At 34.0% G+C, this 20,809-nt stretch overlaps 1 protein-coding gene across 1 annotated transcript in view; it reads right to left on the bottom strand.

Annotated features, from left to right (window-relative positions):
- Positions 1-111: 111 nt before the first annotated feature.
- Positions 112-20,809, bottom strand: part of LOC111051968 (peptidyl-prolyl cis-trans isomerase FKBP14) — a 45,810-nt gene continuing 25,112 nt past the window's right edge. The window contains exons 2-3 of the mRNA XM_039430871.1: positions 7,372-7,535; positions 112-2,350 (exon numbers count right to left, since the gene is read on the bottom strand). Of these exons, the coding sequence (XP_039286805.1) occupies positions 2,052-2,350; positions 7,372-7,535 (463 nt within the window). The 3' untranslated portion in view covers positions 112-2,051. The remainder of the gene's footprint in view (positions 2,351-7,371; positions 7,536-20,809) is intronic.

The following is a 20,809-nucleotide window of genomic DNA, read 5'->3' on the forward strand; positions in this document are numbered from 1 at the left end:
TACTCCCCATTCGACCAAATACTGAGAGTTTGAAGTGGTTCTCACATTCACCACAGAAGACAGGAGGCAGGATTAATAGTGGAGATTTTCAGAGAATAAATGGTCACAGCGTTTTTATAACAAATATTTATTAAACCAGTTTCTATCGTCAACAACAAAATTGTCTCTCACGAGACTTACAATTATTTATCAATAGAAACTAAATGTACCCTTAAATGTAAGTGCTGTATTTTACTCGCAAGGTTTCAATGTACAAAAAGCATTGTTTTAATACAGGAACAGTCTTTAAAAATTTACTCATTTACACCAACAGATAAAAACAGAATTTTCAAACAATTTTTAAGCACACACTTTATACATAAGAAATCAGAAAACAGTAATAGAACTTCTTGAATAAATAAAACAAACGTAACATTTGTATACAAACCACAATCTAGTTATTTTTTATAATTTTGTTGTTCATTATCAGAAATGTACAAATTGTAATCAAACATAAGATTTAAGCTTAATCTTTACATGATATGTATGCTTCCAATGTAAGTTGGAATATTATTCTCCATTCATTCAAGACACTTTTTGATCTCCTTTTCTAAATTGATGATTGAACATTTTCTAGCTGATTTTCATCGAAGAATAATAAAATATTTTTTGAGGATGAGTGGAATTGAATATATGAAAAGACAATCTGTAAGAAAATTTTAAAGGTTAATTTCCATGATTTGAAATCATACTATTGTGGCTCCAACAAGTGAAATACACGAAGCTCCGAGTGATAAATTCCATTGAGGAAACGTGATTCGTCGACCATTGGACAATGGACATCTTTTTATGGCAGTGTTTTTCGATTAATGAGACTTTCAAGCCTTATTTCCTTTTCAATTCACCTATCTTCGCTTCCAAGAAACTTGGAGAAAACATTTTCGACAGTTGGATGCCGATTTAAATAAGTTTAAATGGCATGTTACATTTTTACATGAAGGCTAGTGGCTAGATGCAAACAGCTTGATGCTCCTTATTCAATTAATGACGAGAGAAATTACTGGAGGATTGCATACATTTTTTCTACTTAGAAACAAAGACAATAATAAGATGGTACCCAATACATTTTACAGAGGACGACTTACAGAAAGACGAATTTATTCATTGCAACAAAACTTTATTGTAAACGTTGAGGTAAGTGCTAGATAATGGAAGAGCACATGTGAAATTTCCTTCAATCCTGTCATGAAAATGCGTTTTACTATTCCTAACACAATAACATACTAGGATGTAATTTTCAGCTGATCGATTTACACAAAAACTCCTGAATTTTAGATTATATTAGTCAGGAAAGCTTGATTTCAAAAATGAAATCAACATGACTCCAAATTACGAACTAATGTTGCTCCTAAAATGCTAGAATCGCTTCAAGAAGCGTCACACAGTCTAGGATTCTAGCTAGCTGCTTTCACAAACTTTTATAAGTCAATGCACTTGAGTAAAATAGCTTCACATGCAATCCCCCAGTCTCGTCTCAAACAGTTGATGTAGCCCAAGGTACGTAGAATATTCTAGGATATTAGGTATTCTAATTACTTAGATGTAGCCTATTCCGCTCTTCCTACGGACCATTGCACACACCAACAAACGGACTTATGCAGACAGACGAGGGAAAATTCCTCCTTCAGTTACCAAATCTTGCAACCTACACCGACACGTACTAAGTCTGCATACTATTGTCAGCTGCTGTGTGCGTTGGTCTTGCAGTTGAATATGATGATAAACACAAACAAATATTTTTATGTGGATTTGAAACATAGTAAGTTACAGTAAATTAGTTGTCTAATCAAGATTCTAGATAAGGACGATGAGGCTAGAACTAGTGGAAGAGTTTGATGTGCGATTTCACTCTTGTCTTTAACCGTTGCTCAAGAATTCTCACGTGCTTGTCTCGTTTCAATTTAGATAATAATTTAGAAAATGTACAAAAGTCACCACCCTCTCGAAACTATGTTATATCAGCGTTTGTCCCTGATTTGGAATGTTTGGCGAATGAGTGAGTGTGCCGACGCTCATAACTCGTCGTGCTTGGGCCCGGAGAACTCGTCGTGCGAGATGTATCCGTTCTTGTCCTTGTCCTCGTGCTGGAAGATCTCCTCGACGAGTCGGTCGTGATCCTCGAGCATCTGCTTGACCTCATCGGCGGCGTCGGTTCCCTCGCCGGCGGCCACCATCTGCTTCTTCAGGTACTCGCTCACCTCCTCGCGCGACAGCTGCTTGTCGGCGTCGGCGTCAATCTCCTTGAACACGTTCGTCGTCGGTGGCGAGTCGCCGATGTTGATCAGTTCCACGTCGAATGTCAGCGTTGCGCCTGTAACCAATCAAAATTGACAGCGTTAGATTCAGTGCACTATATGGTTTGTATAAATTTCATTGGTAAATCGATATAATAACAAATATGATACTCAATTCAAATAAATTTATTTCCCTGAATGTTACATACAAAATGAGAGTTACATTAACAGATAATGTACGTATATAAGGAAACCCCCTACAAAACTAGAGGTTTGTGTGTAGGGGGAGATATGTGTGATCCAACTAGACTGGGCTCAACCGAAATCAGATCGATCACCTCTTGTTGTGAATAATTATTGTCATAAGTCGATGATGAAAAGTTTTTTCTTTCCAAAGAAATGTGTTCCATTTTTGTAACATTATAGCATCCAAATCGAAAAATTGTTAATATCTGCTTACAGATACTTATAGTTCATTAGTAAATTCAACTAAACTCGAATCAATTAATTATAATTTTATTATAGGTAGCTCAATCGGCATTACATTGAGAACCTGTTTAATATTCATGAAAGAGCTACTAATAAATTATTCAAGTAACTTGTTACTGTTAACTTGCAAAAATCTCAGAAGATCAGAAAATTGCACCTAGAAGCACATTTATCTAGCTTAGAGTGAACTTTCATATTTCTCACGAAACTTAATATAATAATTATTATATTAGTTGATGAATCAATTAAAATGAGAATGACTTCACTCTCATCTATATAATCACAGCCTACTATATATATATATATATATATATATATATATATATAAAGTAAGCCATGATATAATGTAATATTAATGATTAGAGACATCTGGCCAGCTGGTTATCACAATAGCTTATGATTTCAACTATAAGCTGGCATGAGGTCTGGCAGTAGTCCACGCCAGTAGTAGGTAGTGCATTACATCACACAAGGTTCCCTTTCTTGGTATACTATAGTGTCCATAGTGAAGCGCACAGTGAACTTGAAACGCTCCCTTTGAAACTTATTTCATAGTTTTATGAAAGTTTCAAGTTTTTATGGAACTTTGTTCCAAGTGAACGAGTAAGAAATATTCATTCTAGAAATCACTCGATAATTGATAACCAAAAGACAATCACGTTAATTATTATTGAAGTCTTGGAAAATTACAAACTGTAAATATGGGCTCATCACGCTCCATTAAACAATTTAAATTGATATAGCTTGCAATATTTTTAGTTTTCGCTACGTTCGACAAAATGTATTTGATGAGATCTGGGACAGATTGTAGACCATTCTCTCCTTGACATGAAATATATTTCGGAAACTCTATTCCCAACGAAAAAAGTGGAGACTAATTACATTTTTTCGGCAAAAACCAATATTGGACTTCAGATTAATTTCTACTATCGAACATCGATGACAATGAATGTCAGTCTCCCATCGGTTCTCGAAAATTCAGGAGACCTTGTTACCGAACTCGTGATGACATTTTTCAAAGCTTTTGAACATTTTTTTTATTATTCCTGTCATAATATCGGCTGTGAACAATTTTTTTATGAATACCGTACGTCAAATCTTTGCGCCCGATAAAATCTCAGTATTTACCATGCATGGTTGTCAGAATCCATCCAGAAAATTCGCATTATGACAGCTAGAAATATTTTAAATCTATAATCGGAAGTTAAAATGCTTATGAATTCAGTTTTCGACAAAATCGATGACATTTTCAAGCTGAATGAGTCAGTAATAGGATCGATCTTTTGTTTGAATTGCATCAATTTTATGGTTACTGTTATTATTTCATAGCAAATCTGGAACATTTCACCTTTCTCCTTTTTGGTATAATAATAGACCTAATGAACGAAAAATGTAGATACCGTATTCATTGCTAGATACGAATAGCCCAAGACTGATTTGATTACATTACAAAAAATGAAGTGAAACTTCACTATGGATAATAAAATGATTCTATGGACATGGACTATAATCATTTATCTGACTATCATCATCATTACTGAATGGCAGTTATACAAATAAATTTTATTAGAAAAAAATCAGAATAATATCCTGTTCTTATTTTGATGAGGATGATGCCCACAAGAGCCCTAGGCTTGTTCATGAATTATTGAAGGAATTATAAGAGATGAATGGACCCACAGCTTTAGATGGGCTCCGAACCACCCCAGAAGAGCTATCTTAAAACAGATCAAGGATATAAAGCCTATAGGTATAGGGTAATAGAGTGCATTATATACTTGTAAATAATAAAATATTACTATCCTTGGCAGACTAGCAGACAGCCTTTCAACAGGGGAGCCAATAGCACGGTGCTAATCCAATGAGTGCTATGTCACAGTTTTGCATACGCGGATCAACATTACTTTACAATCTATTCATTTTTTCGAGGCAGTTTTGAATAAATCTTGGAGCTGCCCGGAATAATAACAATTATTATTATAATGAAAATTAGACATTCTAGAGCAAAGATTACCAACCTCGTGTGGTTTGTACAAAGTACATTTGACAATGGGTACCTATTTAGAACTTTCAAATCACTTTTTAAGTGGTTTATCTCGAAATCTGATTTTATTTTATTTATTTATTGATTGAAATCAGTTAATGAATAATTCCAATACAGTCACAATACAGTTCCTGTTTAGACAACTGAATAAACAGACAGGTGCGACTTTTATTGATAACACGTGATCAACAATCATGTTGATTGAGTAGTATAGTTCCACTAAAACAATCTACTGTACTAGGTTCTGTTGATCTATTCTCTAGCGAGTGGATTTTAGGACCAAGCCATACGAAGAATTTTTCTCATGCGTTTTCAGACGAGTTGGCAGGGCAGGAAGCTCTCCGATTGGTTGAATAACAGCTGATTCCCGAACGCCAACCCAATCTGACAATTGGAGAGCTTCCTGCCCTGCCGACTCGTATGAAAACGCCTGAAAAAATGCTTTGTGTGGCTTGACCCTTAATCTTTATTTTTTCTATGATAGTGTTTTTTGGTAGTTGTTTTTCGCATTCCAAAGTAGTTTCTGTACAGGATTCTTATACTTGATACTTATGATAAAATTTCACTTTCTCTTTCAGCACACAATGCCCAAATAAGAATATGACTTGTACGAGAGATTTGAGAACTTAAGAGGAATAGGGATCTAGCCCGAGACAACTTACGTTGTCGATATAATAATAGTTCTTCGTTTTTTATTGAATCGAATTTTTGATACCTTGAGTTGATTTCATAATTAATTTAGTAGATCCAAATTTGAAGATAAGATGGGGTCATCTTGAAGATGCACATCAGAACGTAAATTCGCTCTCGTTAAATATCGACTCAGACTCAAACCAATTATTAATCACTACGACGAATTCACAGAGGTGATTAAAAGAGAGAGGAAAAGAAAAAAGATTAGTAAATGCATACTGTAATAGGGAAAAGTTGGATAATCACTCTTAAATAAATGAGAGGAAATTGATATGAAAAGCATGAAAAAAAATCGAGATGTGTCAAATGTTTTATCAAGTAGGCCCACCCACCGTACCGTAACCTAATAGGCCTATCAGTTGACATTCAAATTAAATTGGGGCTTTCCATATTCTAATTGATAACTACCAATTAACCCCGCTCTTCTAACTTGTCAGTATTGCTATTAAGTTATTGGCTATCATTCAAATCACAATTGTCATACAACTCGATTATGTAAACTCTTACTTTCCCAATGTGAAAATTGAAATTTTGTCTAGTTTGATACATCAACAAATTCAATAATGATCTTGAATGATGTCAGTAAATCGAACACTCTTAATAAATTTTTCATAGCAAAACGTTTCGAAAAAAATCTACATAGCCAATGGAATTAATAATAAACTAACAAAAATAGAAGTTTGTTACTGAAGATGGGAATCAGGTCTGCATATTTCTCATTAGACTTATTGTTGGTGTATATTTACTTCACAGACTCATATTCAGTTGGGTTTATAAGGGTTAAAGGCTTAAAGCTTCTCTCAAGAGACAAAATAATTTGCCAGTAAATGTTGATAGAGATCCAAATAAACATAAACATAAACATAATGCATTCTCTATTTAATTCCATCTGTAACTGGTTGGCCGCTATGGCTTCGTATAAAATGAGCGCTGCTATCCAGAGATTGTCAGTTTGGTGTAAGGGTAAGCATTCCTGACTGGCAATTGGGAGGTACTGGGTTCGATTCCTGGGCTAGCAACTAATTTTTGGATAGTAGTTCCCATCGAATTTTCATCTAGCTGTTAACCCTGTTGTCAATGTCTGCAGTAGCAGAAGTCTTCGGGGTGATTTACAGCATTTATTCTGGATTTTCGTTGAATAATAATTATATATCCAAATAAACCTTCATTTGTCTTCTTTTAAGACGAGTTTGGTAGATTTTTTACAATTTTCTAGTACAGTAGACCTAACTTTGAATTGAACTATCATATAAATCGCAAAATTGTTGGAAAATTCCAGTTTCCAGTTTTCCAGAAATGAACCGTTCAATAAGTCTACTTCCATTCAAATTTTAAGAAACCTCCTTATTTATCTCACTACTTGGGTGGGATCCTATCTAGGAAGGATAGTAATTATATAAATAAAATGGTCAGTATTCATATTGGGTTCATTATCCTTTCAGGTAATGAATAATCCAGCACATTTGCTCAAGCCTCAACTCCTGGGCTACCTAACCATGCATAAGTGTTGCGGATTGAGTGAAAAAAGTTAGGATAGAATAGAATGACGTGGCGGAGTTTGAAGACAGTACTGTCCACTCTACCAAGTCGATAGCAAATGCTACATTATCAAAAAATTATTTGAAATTTTCTGAGAATCTAATTACTACATAGATGAGAATGGAATTTAAATCAATTCTAGATATATCCAGTCTATTCTAGATACAGTACTTCAGTTTTTGAAACACTATTCTTTTAAAGTTGGAATTGAAACTGCATTATTCTGATGTTATACTATTTCACTTTCCATTACGAACTTGGGTATTAGAGGTAGGCCTATTCGTTTGTGAAGTATTTTGATGCATTGAAATATTGGAATGGATGTGTGATTACCTCCTGGAATGACGTTGCCGGCTCCCCTGTCACCGTAGGCGAGCTCAGGTGGGATGACGAGTTTCCTCTTCTCTCCGACGCACATCTCCAGCAGACCCTGGTCCCACCCCTTGATCACCTGACCGACGCCCAGCTGGAATGTGAACGGCTGATCTCTGTCATGGCTGCAACAACACAACAATCCACATCAGTCACACTCTCCCTCTCAACGCCTATCAATCCAAAAAGAAAATTCATTTTAAACTGACAGCTTTCCTTATAATTGCCAATGCTGACACTCTCTGCATGTCAGTCAAGTGAGATCCATTTCAAACTGACATCATTTCTTATAAAAAATATTACCAAGGATTCACATTCAACCAATGTGCTGTCAGTTCGAAGTGACACAACAGCTTTCTGTTGATTGACATTACACCATTGTCAATCTCTGATAAACTCCTTATCGTTTACTGAATAAGCTACGTTAAGCGAACCTCAAAGAGGCTGCTTGACAAGATACTATATTATGCAAAACATGTAAATTCGAATATAAATACAGTATACATATATCAGTGAAAGTTATTTTTACAAGAATTCACTTAACAGTTAGTATTATCATGGTATTAACTAATTAACTGTTGGCTCAGCTATCAAAAATCTCAAGTGTTATAATGTATAGTTAACCTTAACTTACAAACAAAAATAGAACGAAATGAATTACAAGAATACAATACATTAGTAATGAAATTCATTTTGCTACATCTAAAGTGTAATCAATCAATCAAGTAGGGTCAAGTTAAATCAGTCCAGTAGTTCAGACGTGATGATGCGTCATTCGTGAATTTCCTATCCCGTACGTGTATGAGCCAGTTCTTTCCTTTATTAAAGAAAACACGAATTTTAGCTGGTTGGGAGAATCAAGGAATGTATGATTTTTGATTCTCTCAACGCATGTTATTCTAGGAACCGTATTCCATCAGAGTGTCCAATACCATTAATTTACAATACTTTCAATTGACTTATTATCACCAGAAAATACGGTCCGAAAAATAATTTTGAAAATGGAGAATTTAAAGTACTTAATATTAAAGTATTTATAAATAATAATGAATTAATAAAGTAATTATAAATAAATAAATTTGGTAAAAATAAAAAAAAATAAAAAAAAATAAAAAAAAAATTTCCTCATATGTTCAAGAGGTGAACATATCAACAGAGAGATACCAACTGGAAATTCGAGTATCTATTCATGAATTTGTGTATCTATTACTATTACTGAGCCATATTGTGACTGATTCCATAATTAATAGAATGAAATATGAAGTTATTCCACAATCTAGCCTACTTCCAAATAAAATGAATGCTTTTTTTACTTGTTCATAGTCTGCATTTGGACTGTACAACTTATCCGATTAAAATTGTCAAAGGTAGACATTAGTGGAAACGGTAAGTAGAGTTTGCATTTTCTAATGTCACCTCACCCGATAGTGAAAAATGTTTTTTAGGTGGAGAACTGTTCCTCCTACACATAATCATATTATATTTGAATAAGTGAATAGAAAACAACATGTGCTTCAATTAATTGTATTATTTGAAGAAGTCTCTCCTAAGCAATAACTGCCACGAAATATTATCAAGTTGACTTACAGAACTGTGTAAAAATCTGAGGATTTGCATTGTGGGCTCTATTTTTAAAATGCCATAAAGATGTAAAACAGCTTATCATGTTATTTTTAGAATTTTAGCAATGTGCGCATGTTTATTTCTGAAAGGCACAAAAGAGGAACAAGCATCAATTATTTCAGTGTGGCTTATTTCAGACTAGGTACTAAGTTTTAAAAGATTCTCACTGAATAGTAGTTTCTCAAGAACCAAGTATGAACAGGAGTTTGAGGGCCTCATGCTTAAAAATAAATGATGATATTTCAATAAAAAAATTAGATAGATCTTTACGACCAATAGCAAACAACGATAAAAATCTCTTGGTGAACATTAATGGAAGAATACTTTAATTTTTGAGAGAGGAATATTCATCACAGAAGTCATTCATTCTCATACTCTCAAAGAACTAAAACCACTAATCACAGTTTCCAACGAAAACTGCGTTGAAACAAACACTCCACATGCTTTAAAATTATATAAAATGTTATTTATTGACCGAAGCGAAGCTGAGGTCTTAGTTTCGACTCGATTGGCTTTTGTCTGTTTGTACCGCAGTTACAGTCGCAGTTATTGTCCGATTTGGATAAAATTTGATATAAAAGTTCTTTGAAACAAGGCGCAGAAACGTATGTGACGATTTTTGATGAGACCTCCAGTTTTTTTATAATTTGAAAAACCGCAGACCAACGTCCTTCCAGAAAGTTACTTCTTCGTATCTAGCGCCGTTATCATGCAAGATACAGCAATTTTTATCATTTTCAAAATGAAAGATCATTGTATTTACAATACCTTGAGAGCAAATCATGCCCAAAATAGATATAAGTAAAAAAATGTGCTCTCATTTTTTATAATAGAATTTGTGCCGCTCTAAAATGTGCTCTAAATAAAATAATTTATAATTATTGTAGAGAACTTCTTACTTGACCGCACAATTTTTTCCCTTTTCAACACGAATTTTCCCTGTTTCATAGATGAATAGTTTCTGAAGAACTATTAGCTTTTGTTTTTCCTTTTAATATGAGATTGGAAACCGAGTTATGAGCATTTAAAACTCTGCATAGCATAACAAGCCATAACATTAACCCACTTTCCATTAAAACCATCATTAGCAACCTCCTGTCATTGACACCAACAAACCCATCTTATTTGGAATCATTTTCTGTCTCACTATCGTCTGTGAGACGATTCATCATCTAAATTGCCTACTGCATATTCCATTTTTCCGTCAGTTGACCAATATCTTATAATTAATTATTAAAAAAGTTGTAATATAGGTTAATATCGTGAATATGGGGACGATGTGAAGGTACTTCCTCGAAAGACATTAATAAGTCCGGTGTCCCTGAAAACATTGTCACTAGCATTTTTAATGGAAAGAATAGTAGATGACATCTACTTTAAATCTTCACAATATTCTGTACTTTCATAATGGCCCTTCTCATTAATTTGAAAGTTGTATTCATGAGCGAGGTCTACTGTTCGCAGAACTACTAGTATAGCCAGAAAATTTTCTATTAGAAAAAGTGGAAATATTATTTTGACATGTAAGATGGAAGGTTATTCTGGATGAACCTTTCTAGAATAATAAGAGTATAATATTCGTTAATTATATGAGAATCGTGTTTATACTGGCTGTAACATAATATATTTTTTCTTATTTGAGAATAAAAATATATCCATGGACCAGAAAAGTATGTTGTTTTTGATCACTCATTATAAAGTAGAATATTACAAAAAACTTAAAATGAGGATTTCACGAAAAATAGGGTCAATCAGTTTACAGAGAATCGCTGTGATGATTCCCAACCTCCGAGAGAAGTAACCAAAAGAAGAAGAAGTTGAATGTAAATTACGAGACACTTCAAGAAATTCTGTCAAAGGAAGAAGTTACCAATCTAGATCAATAAATAGACCAATTTTATACTGTAATACTTAGATCGATTGTCATGGTTATGTATATTTCGAAGTTCCTATAGCCCAACAACTGAGATTCGTGAATCTGAAGGAAATATTGATCAATTCAAGTTTCATTGGAGTTGAGTCTTTTGAAATCCCAACGTTGATCAGAGAAAATTGCAAGTGTCACTTGTTGGGGTTCGCTGGAGAACCTTGAGAGCAAAGAACAATAGAAAGATACAATGTGATTAATTTAGAGGGACATTGTTGAATTGAAAGGAACGAGGGAATGGAAAGGAGAAAGGAAGAAATTAGAAGAATGAGATCGACTGGGAAATATACGTGACAGTTAGGGGGCCACTCGAATATTAGAGAAAGGAAAAGATTGCTGGAAAGAACAACGGAAATGTTAATTCGTGTCATTTTTGTTGTGTCTGTGTTTTAGTGGGGGGGGGGGTGGTTTGTGGAAGCGCAACAAGGCGGAAGCAGGAGAGGAAGAGGAAGCATCATCAAAGAAAGAGTGTTTAAAATATTCATAAGTCCCTCCCCCCTTGTCTCCTTGACGAAGTTGAGAGACCGCATAGAACAGAGCAGCGAACAAGTCCTTCTCAAACTCATTTCACCCCTTTTCCACCTCGCAGCTGAGAAAATGATCTGGTATGCTAGATTTGAGACAAGAACAAGAGGGGAAAACAATTTTCATTCAGACAACATCCCATCTTGAACCCCAGTGGTCTCTCACAAACCGAGAATGGAACAGACTGACATGACACAGCTCCCCCCCCCCCCAACATCCTCACCCACAAGCCTCGATTGTGTCTTCAAATATTCATTCCTCGTTAAATAACCCCCGCTCCAGATTAACCGCAACATAACCGTCTAATCAAAGTCTTAATAATTGTTCAGGCCCTAAACTTGTGTGTCACAAGGTAACTAGCTCAGTCTCAATCATGGAGTGAATGAGTTAAGTGAAGCCCACTTCCTCACTGCCCTGTCTTCCCTCTGAAGTTGACTGTGCTGATTTTCCAGTCAACTCTCAAGGAGTTGCTGAATACATTCAACTCCAAAGGAATAGATTCAAATAATTATTCAGATGGTGTTGATTATGAAAGTGATTCTATTATGACTACCATCTAGTACAGTTATGAGGATTCAAGGTAGAGTTCAAGAAGAAGCTCAGTAACAAACTTCAAAACGGCTGGACGTTTGATGAAACATGACAGTGGATTTCTGAAACTCGATTTTATTCATTTTTCCACGTATCTAAGGCTCAGTCTCAGTCTCAGCGTAATTCATACGCCAAAATATAGGGTGTATTTGGGTGCGAGCTACATTAGTTATTTTATCTATGTTAAATATCGGTTTATTTATATTTATAGTAAGTATAAGATTAATCTTCTGTAGCTATTAACTTTTATGATATGATTGTATAGGTAAAATTTTCCTTGTCTTTTCTTTTTCTATGGCCCTATGGTAGGAGATAATGATGCTTCATATGTAATTCAAGTTTTTTCTCAGTGTAATATATTTGATAAGTTATGTAATTTACAATACATATGTGTACATTTACATGTACACATTTACATTTTATACATGTGTAATTTAGGTTCAATTTGAGTTGCCATACATTGAATTTATTCATTCATTTATTCTCTTGTTATTGTTCATTGAGTTACTTACTCACCATGTCAGATATATTCTATTTTAAATTTATTTCATAGTGCTGGCAAATGATCCGAGGAATGCTTTTTCAGTTGTTGCTGAAATTATTATCGAATAATGAATGATGTTTTTCAAAAGTGTAGTGATAATATTAGTTTAGGACAGATAAGGATGAAGCTGCTGGGGGTTGCTTTTGGTCTTCGATAACAGTTTTGGTTTACGTTTGTTGTTTCATCAATTATATTAAGAAGTAGAATCCGAATTTTTTTTGGGAGAATTTTCTATCAAGATTAGATAGTAGAAACTACTCAACTCTGGCTGACGGCTTCGGCTAAGCTTATCGAATTTGAGCTAATAATACAATTTTTTATTTGTTGTTCTGTTACACTAGTGACATTACTGATTACTTGTGAAATGTATCTTTTGTTTCCTGAAATAAATTCGTTTATCTATCTATCTATCTATCTATAGTTAAACTGAACACCACTTATCGCCGTACGATTAAGCCTGAACAGAGATTAGCAATCTGCTTAAGGTACGTATTTTAAAATTTTTTAGTTAACAAGTCCATGTATGGTTTTCTATATTTCGATTAAAAGCTTCTGAAGACGTTTAAATTAGCATTGACATAAGGCAAAATTTCTAACTATAGTCCCTCTCTTAAGTGACATTATATCGTATGCTCTTTTTTTGTGAGATTATGAAATTCTATTTATTCTAATATTATAATATACTAAATATACATTACCAACAAATTAAATTACATTTATGTAATACAGTATATTAATAGCTGATATTTTACTCAACTGAATATTGATACATTATTATGTTAAGGACCTAGTTAGTTTTGATACTGATTTAGGACGTATTTGATAACAATTGAAACTTTATTATATATTTAAAAAAAAGTTAAAACCCTATCAAATATTTATTTCTACACTCTAACATAATATACAAGGGAATAAATGTATGCCGGTGAGTCATTAAATCCGATCGGAGCCGTCGGCTTCAATGCTCCTCTCGGTATTTCTGACGGCATTTCCGATCTACGATGCGTACGATGCGGATAGGTATGCGCACTCCAATTGAAAACAATGCATCAAATCTAATCGTCTGATCCGTCCGATGCGTGCCGTCCGTCCGATGACGATCTGTGTGCGCCTACCTTTATATATTATTATATTAGTCCAGTCGGCAGAAATCATGCGGTGCATAAAGTCTGTCTGTCTGACAGTCTGTGTTACAACTGCCAAATAACAGCATCAGCTTCTTTAAATGAATGTATCAATTACAGAAATAGCATGCAAATAATTCCAGTTGACAGATAAATGAAAAATCAAAACAATATTTTTTTATTATGCACTTTTAATGTTATTTTTATATCCTGAAAAAGGACGAATGAGTGAGTCAATTTTGTTGTCGAACGAGAACCTGACCTGTGAAAAGGTTCCAAGAATTCGTGTTCAAAATTTGAAGCTGATTGATCAATTCTCTCTAAAGTTCTTGTCGAACATACAAACAGACAGAAAACGACTTTAGGCTCTAGTAAGTCAAAAGTGAGAACTGCTTTTACATCAAAGTTATAGTACAACATGTTAATAACTTAATCCTTATAGACTCTATTAGATTGAACGGAACTTGGCAAACACATAAATGTTCATCATGTTTGTGTATGATAAGCTATGTTCAATCTAATACAATCTATAAGGTTCAAGTTATTAACATTTTGCTAATAACTTTGGTGTAAACGCAGCTTTAGCTAACGCTCGTTCAATTATTACAAATTAAGAAAAACGGAGAACAATGGATTCAATATATCATGGTACCTTCAATCCCTTTTACCAAAATATGCCTTTTAACTGAAATTAAATCCTCCAGGTGATAAATTTCCATTGGTTTGAACAATTCGTTCAATTTATTCATATCTAAGATCAACAAAAATATAGAAGGCCTTTAATAAAATATCTACTTTCACGTTCAATTAGAAATTATGTCATTGTCTTGTAGATTGAAGTGTTATATTGAGTTTAATTGTTATAGAGTAAACGTGCTTTCACACTTATATTTGAAAATTTTACCATTCGTTGAATATGTTGAGCTATTTTAAAGATGTTTATGTAACTACTGTCGTTCTATTCACAGATGTTTATGAATTTTGATTGACTATTTGTGAGAGTGACATACTGACAACACAATCAAAATTCATTGTTGATATTTCATAGTGATTTCTCCTTAGCAAGGTATAGCAAGTACTTGATATGTGATATGATGGTTCAAAGAAAGTTGGTACGGTATTGTTCAAATTCGAATCACGTTCATAGTTCATTAACCTGTTCTCTGAGCTGAATTAAGCTCATGATTAATGAGTCTCTGTAATCTATAGTGAATTATCGCGCACCTTATGATGATATTCCGTTTTTTTATGATAGCCAATACAATCATTTTTTAATTCTATAATTCTATATTTAATACTATTATTATCATAATTTTTGGATGCAATAAGTAGGCCTAGTATGTATCATAGAAAATTAGAGGGAATATCCTTTCCTGAGAGCCATTGTGAAATTGGAACTGAGTGTCTTCCAGGATTTTTAACTGATGAATGTACTAATAGGTGTACTGTATGATGATTCATGAACAGTACAACCATAATATAGAATCAAATACTTAAATATAGGGAATAGTGTAGAACTTCTATTATCAAAGATTGAACATTCTTCAGATCATACTCATATTATTAGATTATCCATCACAAATAGATCCCTCTTCTCAGTTCTTTGCTCCTTATATAATATGTTGAAAATATTACTGCTTTCATACAAGCATTCCCAAATCTCTTTTATTATATTTATCTATTATCACAGTAATACACAGTGTACACATCATTGTACTATCAAGTGTATTATCTATTCAAGGGGATATTACATTTATTCTTTACATATATTTATATATCTATTTACGAGGATATATTACATTTCCAATGATTTTATAATCATTATGTGAGTGTTTCCTCATTGATGTGCAGGTTTTAACCAGGAGGTTCCATTTTATTTCTCAAATCAGTTGTGGAGACCTCAAAATAATAAACCACAACATAATTCTAAACACAAAATAAATTATGTTTTTGTAACTGAGATTCATTGGCTTGATTAAAAATAGTCAGCATATCATTCGCCATAGAATTAGAAAATTTATTATTCATAAAATTTGTACTCAGTAGTCAGTAGAGATGAATGTATTAATTAAATGAGGTTGTGATTTAGTAGGCTAGCACCAGCGTTAAGAATGAAATAATATGTGGTGTAGTAGTGAATTTTACAGTGGAGAAAATTGCAGTTCGCACAAAATTCATCAGTTATGCTACATAATAATTATGTTCGTTGCAAAAGATTAGCGTTCTCTCATCATGTTCATTGCGGGAAAATAATATTATCTTTGCACGTTGTGTAAGCATGATGAGATTCAACACAATAGCCACTGTTCTTTCTCATAGTGGATTTTTTTACGTAATAATGGTACACGTTGTGGATGGCGGATGGGGGGAATAATACTCGAATTATGTCAAGATCATGCAATAGTACGAGTATTTCCTGTGAATGTGTGTGTAGCGGTGAAGTAACTTCTTTCCATTCATAATAATCCAATAAAAATGAATACGATTATATATTATGATGAAGATCAATAGAGATTATTTTCTCGTTGAATCTTCTCTCAAGAGGGCCATGCGATTGAATAATAGGACACAATAAAGGACACATTTGAATCATTTTATTGATTTTCCCTGTCATGAATGCATTTCCCAGTCAAAATTAGTAATGTCACATTCTAAATCACTAATTCAATCTAATCAAACATCTATGTAAAAATTACGGGTATAATTTTACGGCTTGATTGAACGAGCTGAGCCTGTTCAAATTTTCTTGATTATTCATTTCTATTAAAATGAATAAGGGAGATTCTTATGAATGGCAATTGGCAATGATTGCGTTCTAGTTATGCAATGAATAACACTACCTGTATCTAATATACGGATTTCGATAAACGAGTATTATTGCATTCCTTCAATTAAACCATCAAACGATTAGGCTACTCAACTAGTAATTTGAGTGTTACCAGGTACTATAAAATCAATTAGCAACAGAGGCTGTTATTCATATACGTTAACTAACGGATGTTTGATCTCACAAATAATAGATAGGTGTGGTTCATTCAATGCCTAACAATTGGAAATTCATAAATATTATCAGTTGTATAGCCTACAATACTTGTATTAGGATCAACTCTGATAAAAACATCCATGAAAAAGCATTCTTCACAATATAACAGAGCAGAGCATTATTGTTGAAAACAATGAGTTTCATAATCTTAAAACTCATTCTACTCTCCTTTCTTTTGTTGCTGATATCGAAAAATAAGACACCGAATAGATTGAAGGTTCAAGCTTCACTAAATATCTTTTGACTTAATCGGGATCCGTTCTGATTTCTGATAAAACCTGGAACCAATCTAGAGATATGATAGAAGTAAGGGTCATTTTTGTATTCTTTGTGTTTTCAATAACATATCGAACTCACCCACTTTGTCTGACTTCTCAAATCAAGTACTGTAATGAGAAAGATGTATATTAATATATCAGTTGTTGATATTGAGTTCATTTTTCTTGGGCAGTTTCAGAGACAAAGACATCGATGGATATTCTCAGTCACGCATATAATTAAAATCATTATCACTAACTTATGATAATTTTCAAACGAAAACCCAAATTAATATGCTAACAACAAACTTCAAGCGTTCTGAATCTGCAAATATTTACTACAGGGAGAATAGCTAGAACAAAGAACTATACCACAATTATTTGGTTGAGTGGGATGCATGGTATCCGGCACTGATTGTCAATCAGAAATGCTCCCAATTGGACAATACATGCATCCAGTTCCAGAGTCTTCACAGTATTTGATAGAATATGAATTTGGATTCGATAATTATTTTGAATCCATCAGCAATTTGCAATACCATATTTGACATAATGATCGTTTAGTTTTATTTCTTTAGAGTTGATTAACTGTTTAGGTCGATTTTTTTTAATTTTCCATTGCGTTAGAGGTGTTAAATAACTTGAAGCATTAAGGTATTTCGCCAGATTTTCAAGTGATAATTTTTAATTGAAAAATAAAAAAATAATAAAATTTAAAATAATTTTCATCTCCGGGGCAAAATCAGCAACTTTGACGTTTTTTTCCTTTGATTGAATCAACTGAACTAACGCACTTGTGTTTTGAGACTCAGAGCATAACTTATGTGAACATTGTCACAATGTAACTCAATCAATTGCTAATTAAAAACTTAGCTCATCACCATCAGTGCTGATCAAGTTCGACTCAAATTGGTTGTGTGTAGGCTCTACCGAGCGAGTGTGGAAAACTTAGTCATGTCGATGTAGAGGTGGTTAGATTGAGTCAAGTTACTGAATGATTGAGGGGGCATTGGCTTGTGGCGTCTCAACTTGATTCTGAACTAATCTCGACCGAAAATGAGAACACCTCCTGTAGGAGTGTCCTGAAATATTCAATTTGAGCTTGCAGCGATTTTTTATGAAGCATAAACTTCCTATGATGAACATCGTATTACACAGGCATCAAAGTACCTTCCTATAAGAAATCCTAAGTGAATAGAATTAATTGCATTATTCGACCACATAAAGTATATGATAGAAACTTGATAAGTAACATTTTGTGAAGACACTCAAATTCCATTCAAAGAAAAAGTGCAATAATCCGAACAACTCCCACAAAATATAATCTTCTGGAAAACCAACAAATACCAAATATTTCCCTATAGTGACAAGCAATTATTTCTTCATCGATCGATTGATGCTATTTTACTCCAGTAATTTCATGTACCAATCCCTTCATATTGATGTAAGATGTGAACTACATTTCACATTATGTCAATAAATTTTCGAGTTCGAGCTCAATTGAGCACTTGATTATCTCCAAAAAACAGAATTCATTTGAAATCTGAATTAAGATACTGATTGATAGTCATAGTATGCTCGTCTGGTCGTGCTTTTTTCAGGATAAATTCAATAGTTTTTTATGAGGTTGAGTAATGTTTATCTTTTGATAGAAGAATGCATCAATATTATCACAAAGCTTCCAACCTTTTCTCGCTCTATTCGTTGTCATGTTTTCCACTGCAATCTACTTATATGAGTTTACTAAACTCCCAGAAATATTCAATGTCCAATCCGATCAGTCTTTGGTGTAACTTTCATTTGTTTGTAGTTCAACCATATAGAGAAACAATAGTGTAAGTAGATATGCCATGGTATAGCAAGGATGGTATTATAGCATAGCTATAGGTATATATATATAGGATGGTCTATACACTATTCTTGATGGTATAGGGCGTTTATGTTGCAACTTTTACTGTTATCTCAAGCCGATCACTGTTGATTATTGTTGAATTTTACTGTTTTGTTGGGGTGAGAGTGCATGAACGGCACAATATGAGAGACTACCAGTGTCACACAGATTCACGGGAAAGATTACATGAACTATCGGCTTGAGATAACTGTAAAAGCAGCGACATAAACGCCTATACCATGGCATATCTACTCATGCTATTGTTTCTCTATGGCTCAACGCATAAAGCAGACGGTAATTCTTGGAATAAATTATAGAAGTTTCTGACCTCATTGAAAATTATTTTTGATCATCTGTTACCTGTTGTAGGGCTACTTCAATTGTACTTTAAACTGACAGCATGGCTTACTAAACTCCCAGAAATATTCAATGTCCAATCCGATCGTCATTTGAAACATTGTGATATCAAATTCATCCTGAAGTCCATTAGCATCTCTATCGTAATCGTAATGAATATTAGAACGTCAATTCTTTAAATCTGAAAAATTTCTATACATGCAACACAATCCCCTTTTTTATCACTAGAAATACTTTTATCCAACGACTCACTACGAATTCAAAACTTGAAGCTGATAAATTGCACATCATTTTATAAAGCATACTTTGAAATGAACTTATATAAATTACTTATCATGAATGACAGCAATGAAAAAGCCTCGAACATGAACATTCATTCATTGTTTTATTAACGAAATTCTCCCAATGAAAATATAAAACTACGAGCTCTGGGTAAATGTATGATATTGAATATAAACTAGGTGTATTATCTATACTACTTCCTCACCCTGACCCCTACCCTCAGAATGAACGAGCATCCAGGTTTGAAAAAGTGAAATTCCATGATTGACATGAGGAGCATAAAATCCTTGATTTATGCAATGCGTTAGTTTCTTTTAAATCTAAACGTTTCTTTTCAATCTAACGGTGAAGTCTCTCTTGAAAGATTGTTCAGTTTTTAACTCCCTTTTTGGATTCCATACCTTTGACAAAGTGCTTGACCGAATTTCGTATTCAGTTCTGGTACTACAACTCAGATTGAATAAAAATTTCAGAAATGATACATTTGAAAGCCGCCTTTGAGAGGCCCATTGAGGTACCTATGTTTGGTTTGAATGAGCGATTCCGTGTACGATTACGATAGCATATTATTAATACAGTAGCATACTTGATACAAAGTAGACATACACTCCATTTGAATAGGCGGCCATTGTTTTGACAGTGGACACAGGACACAGGCATTCCATCGATAGCTGCTGCATTTACAATTAAAGGGATTTATGGCTACAGAGAGACTGTGTCCATTGAAATAAGCCTGAGCGAAGAGCTCTTGCTCCGTTAGGTCCGATCAGACGTTTCCATAGAGATGGTCGCACACATGGATGGGGTTGGGGGGGGGGCAAGTGGACAGGTCAATTACTATGTTCACGTTTACTCAACCAAATACGTGTGGCCTGCACGTCTGCAATGGTATTCCTTGCCGTTGAATGGTCTCCTCATTGCCTCGACGCCGCTACCGATATAATTGGCAACTCTCGGTAGTCATTGATATCAGAGCGCTGCGTTCTCGGTTTTTCACCGACTTTTCCCCATGTTTTCCATTTTCATAAAAATTGGAGCCGTGTGGGCTCTGAACGTATAATGAGCATGAACTCTGTAAAAGCGTTTCTGACAGTGAAAATACTGGATAAAAATGTTTCACATGAAAAGGTTTCCTGGAAACTGAACATGATCTTCATGATCTAATGTCAGACAGCTAAATACTTTTAATATTTGTATCGGTTTGCACGTACGCCTATTGATTTCAACCACTAAGA

The sequence above is a fragment of the Nilaparvata lugens genome, chromosome 6 (assembly GCF_014356525.2).
Source record: "Nilaparvata lugens isolate BPH chromosome 6, ASM1435652v1, whole genome shotgun sequence".
NCBI lineage: Eukaryota > Metazoa > Arthropoda > Insecta > Hemiptera > Delphacidae > Nilaparvata > Nilaparvata lugens.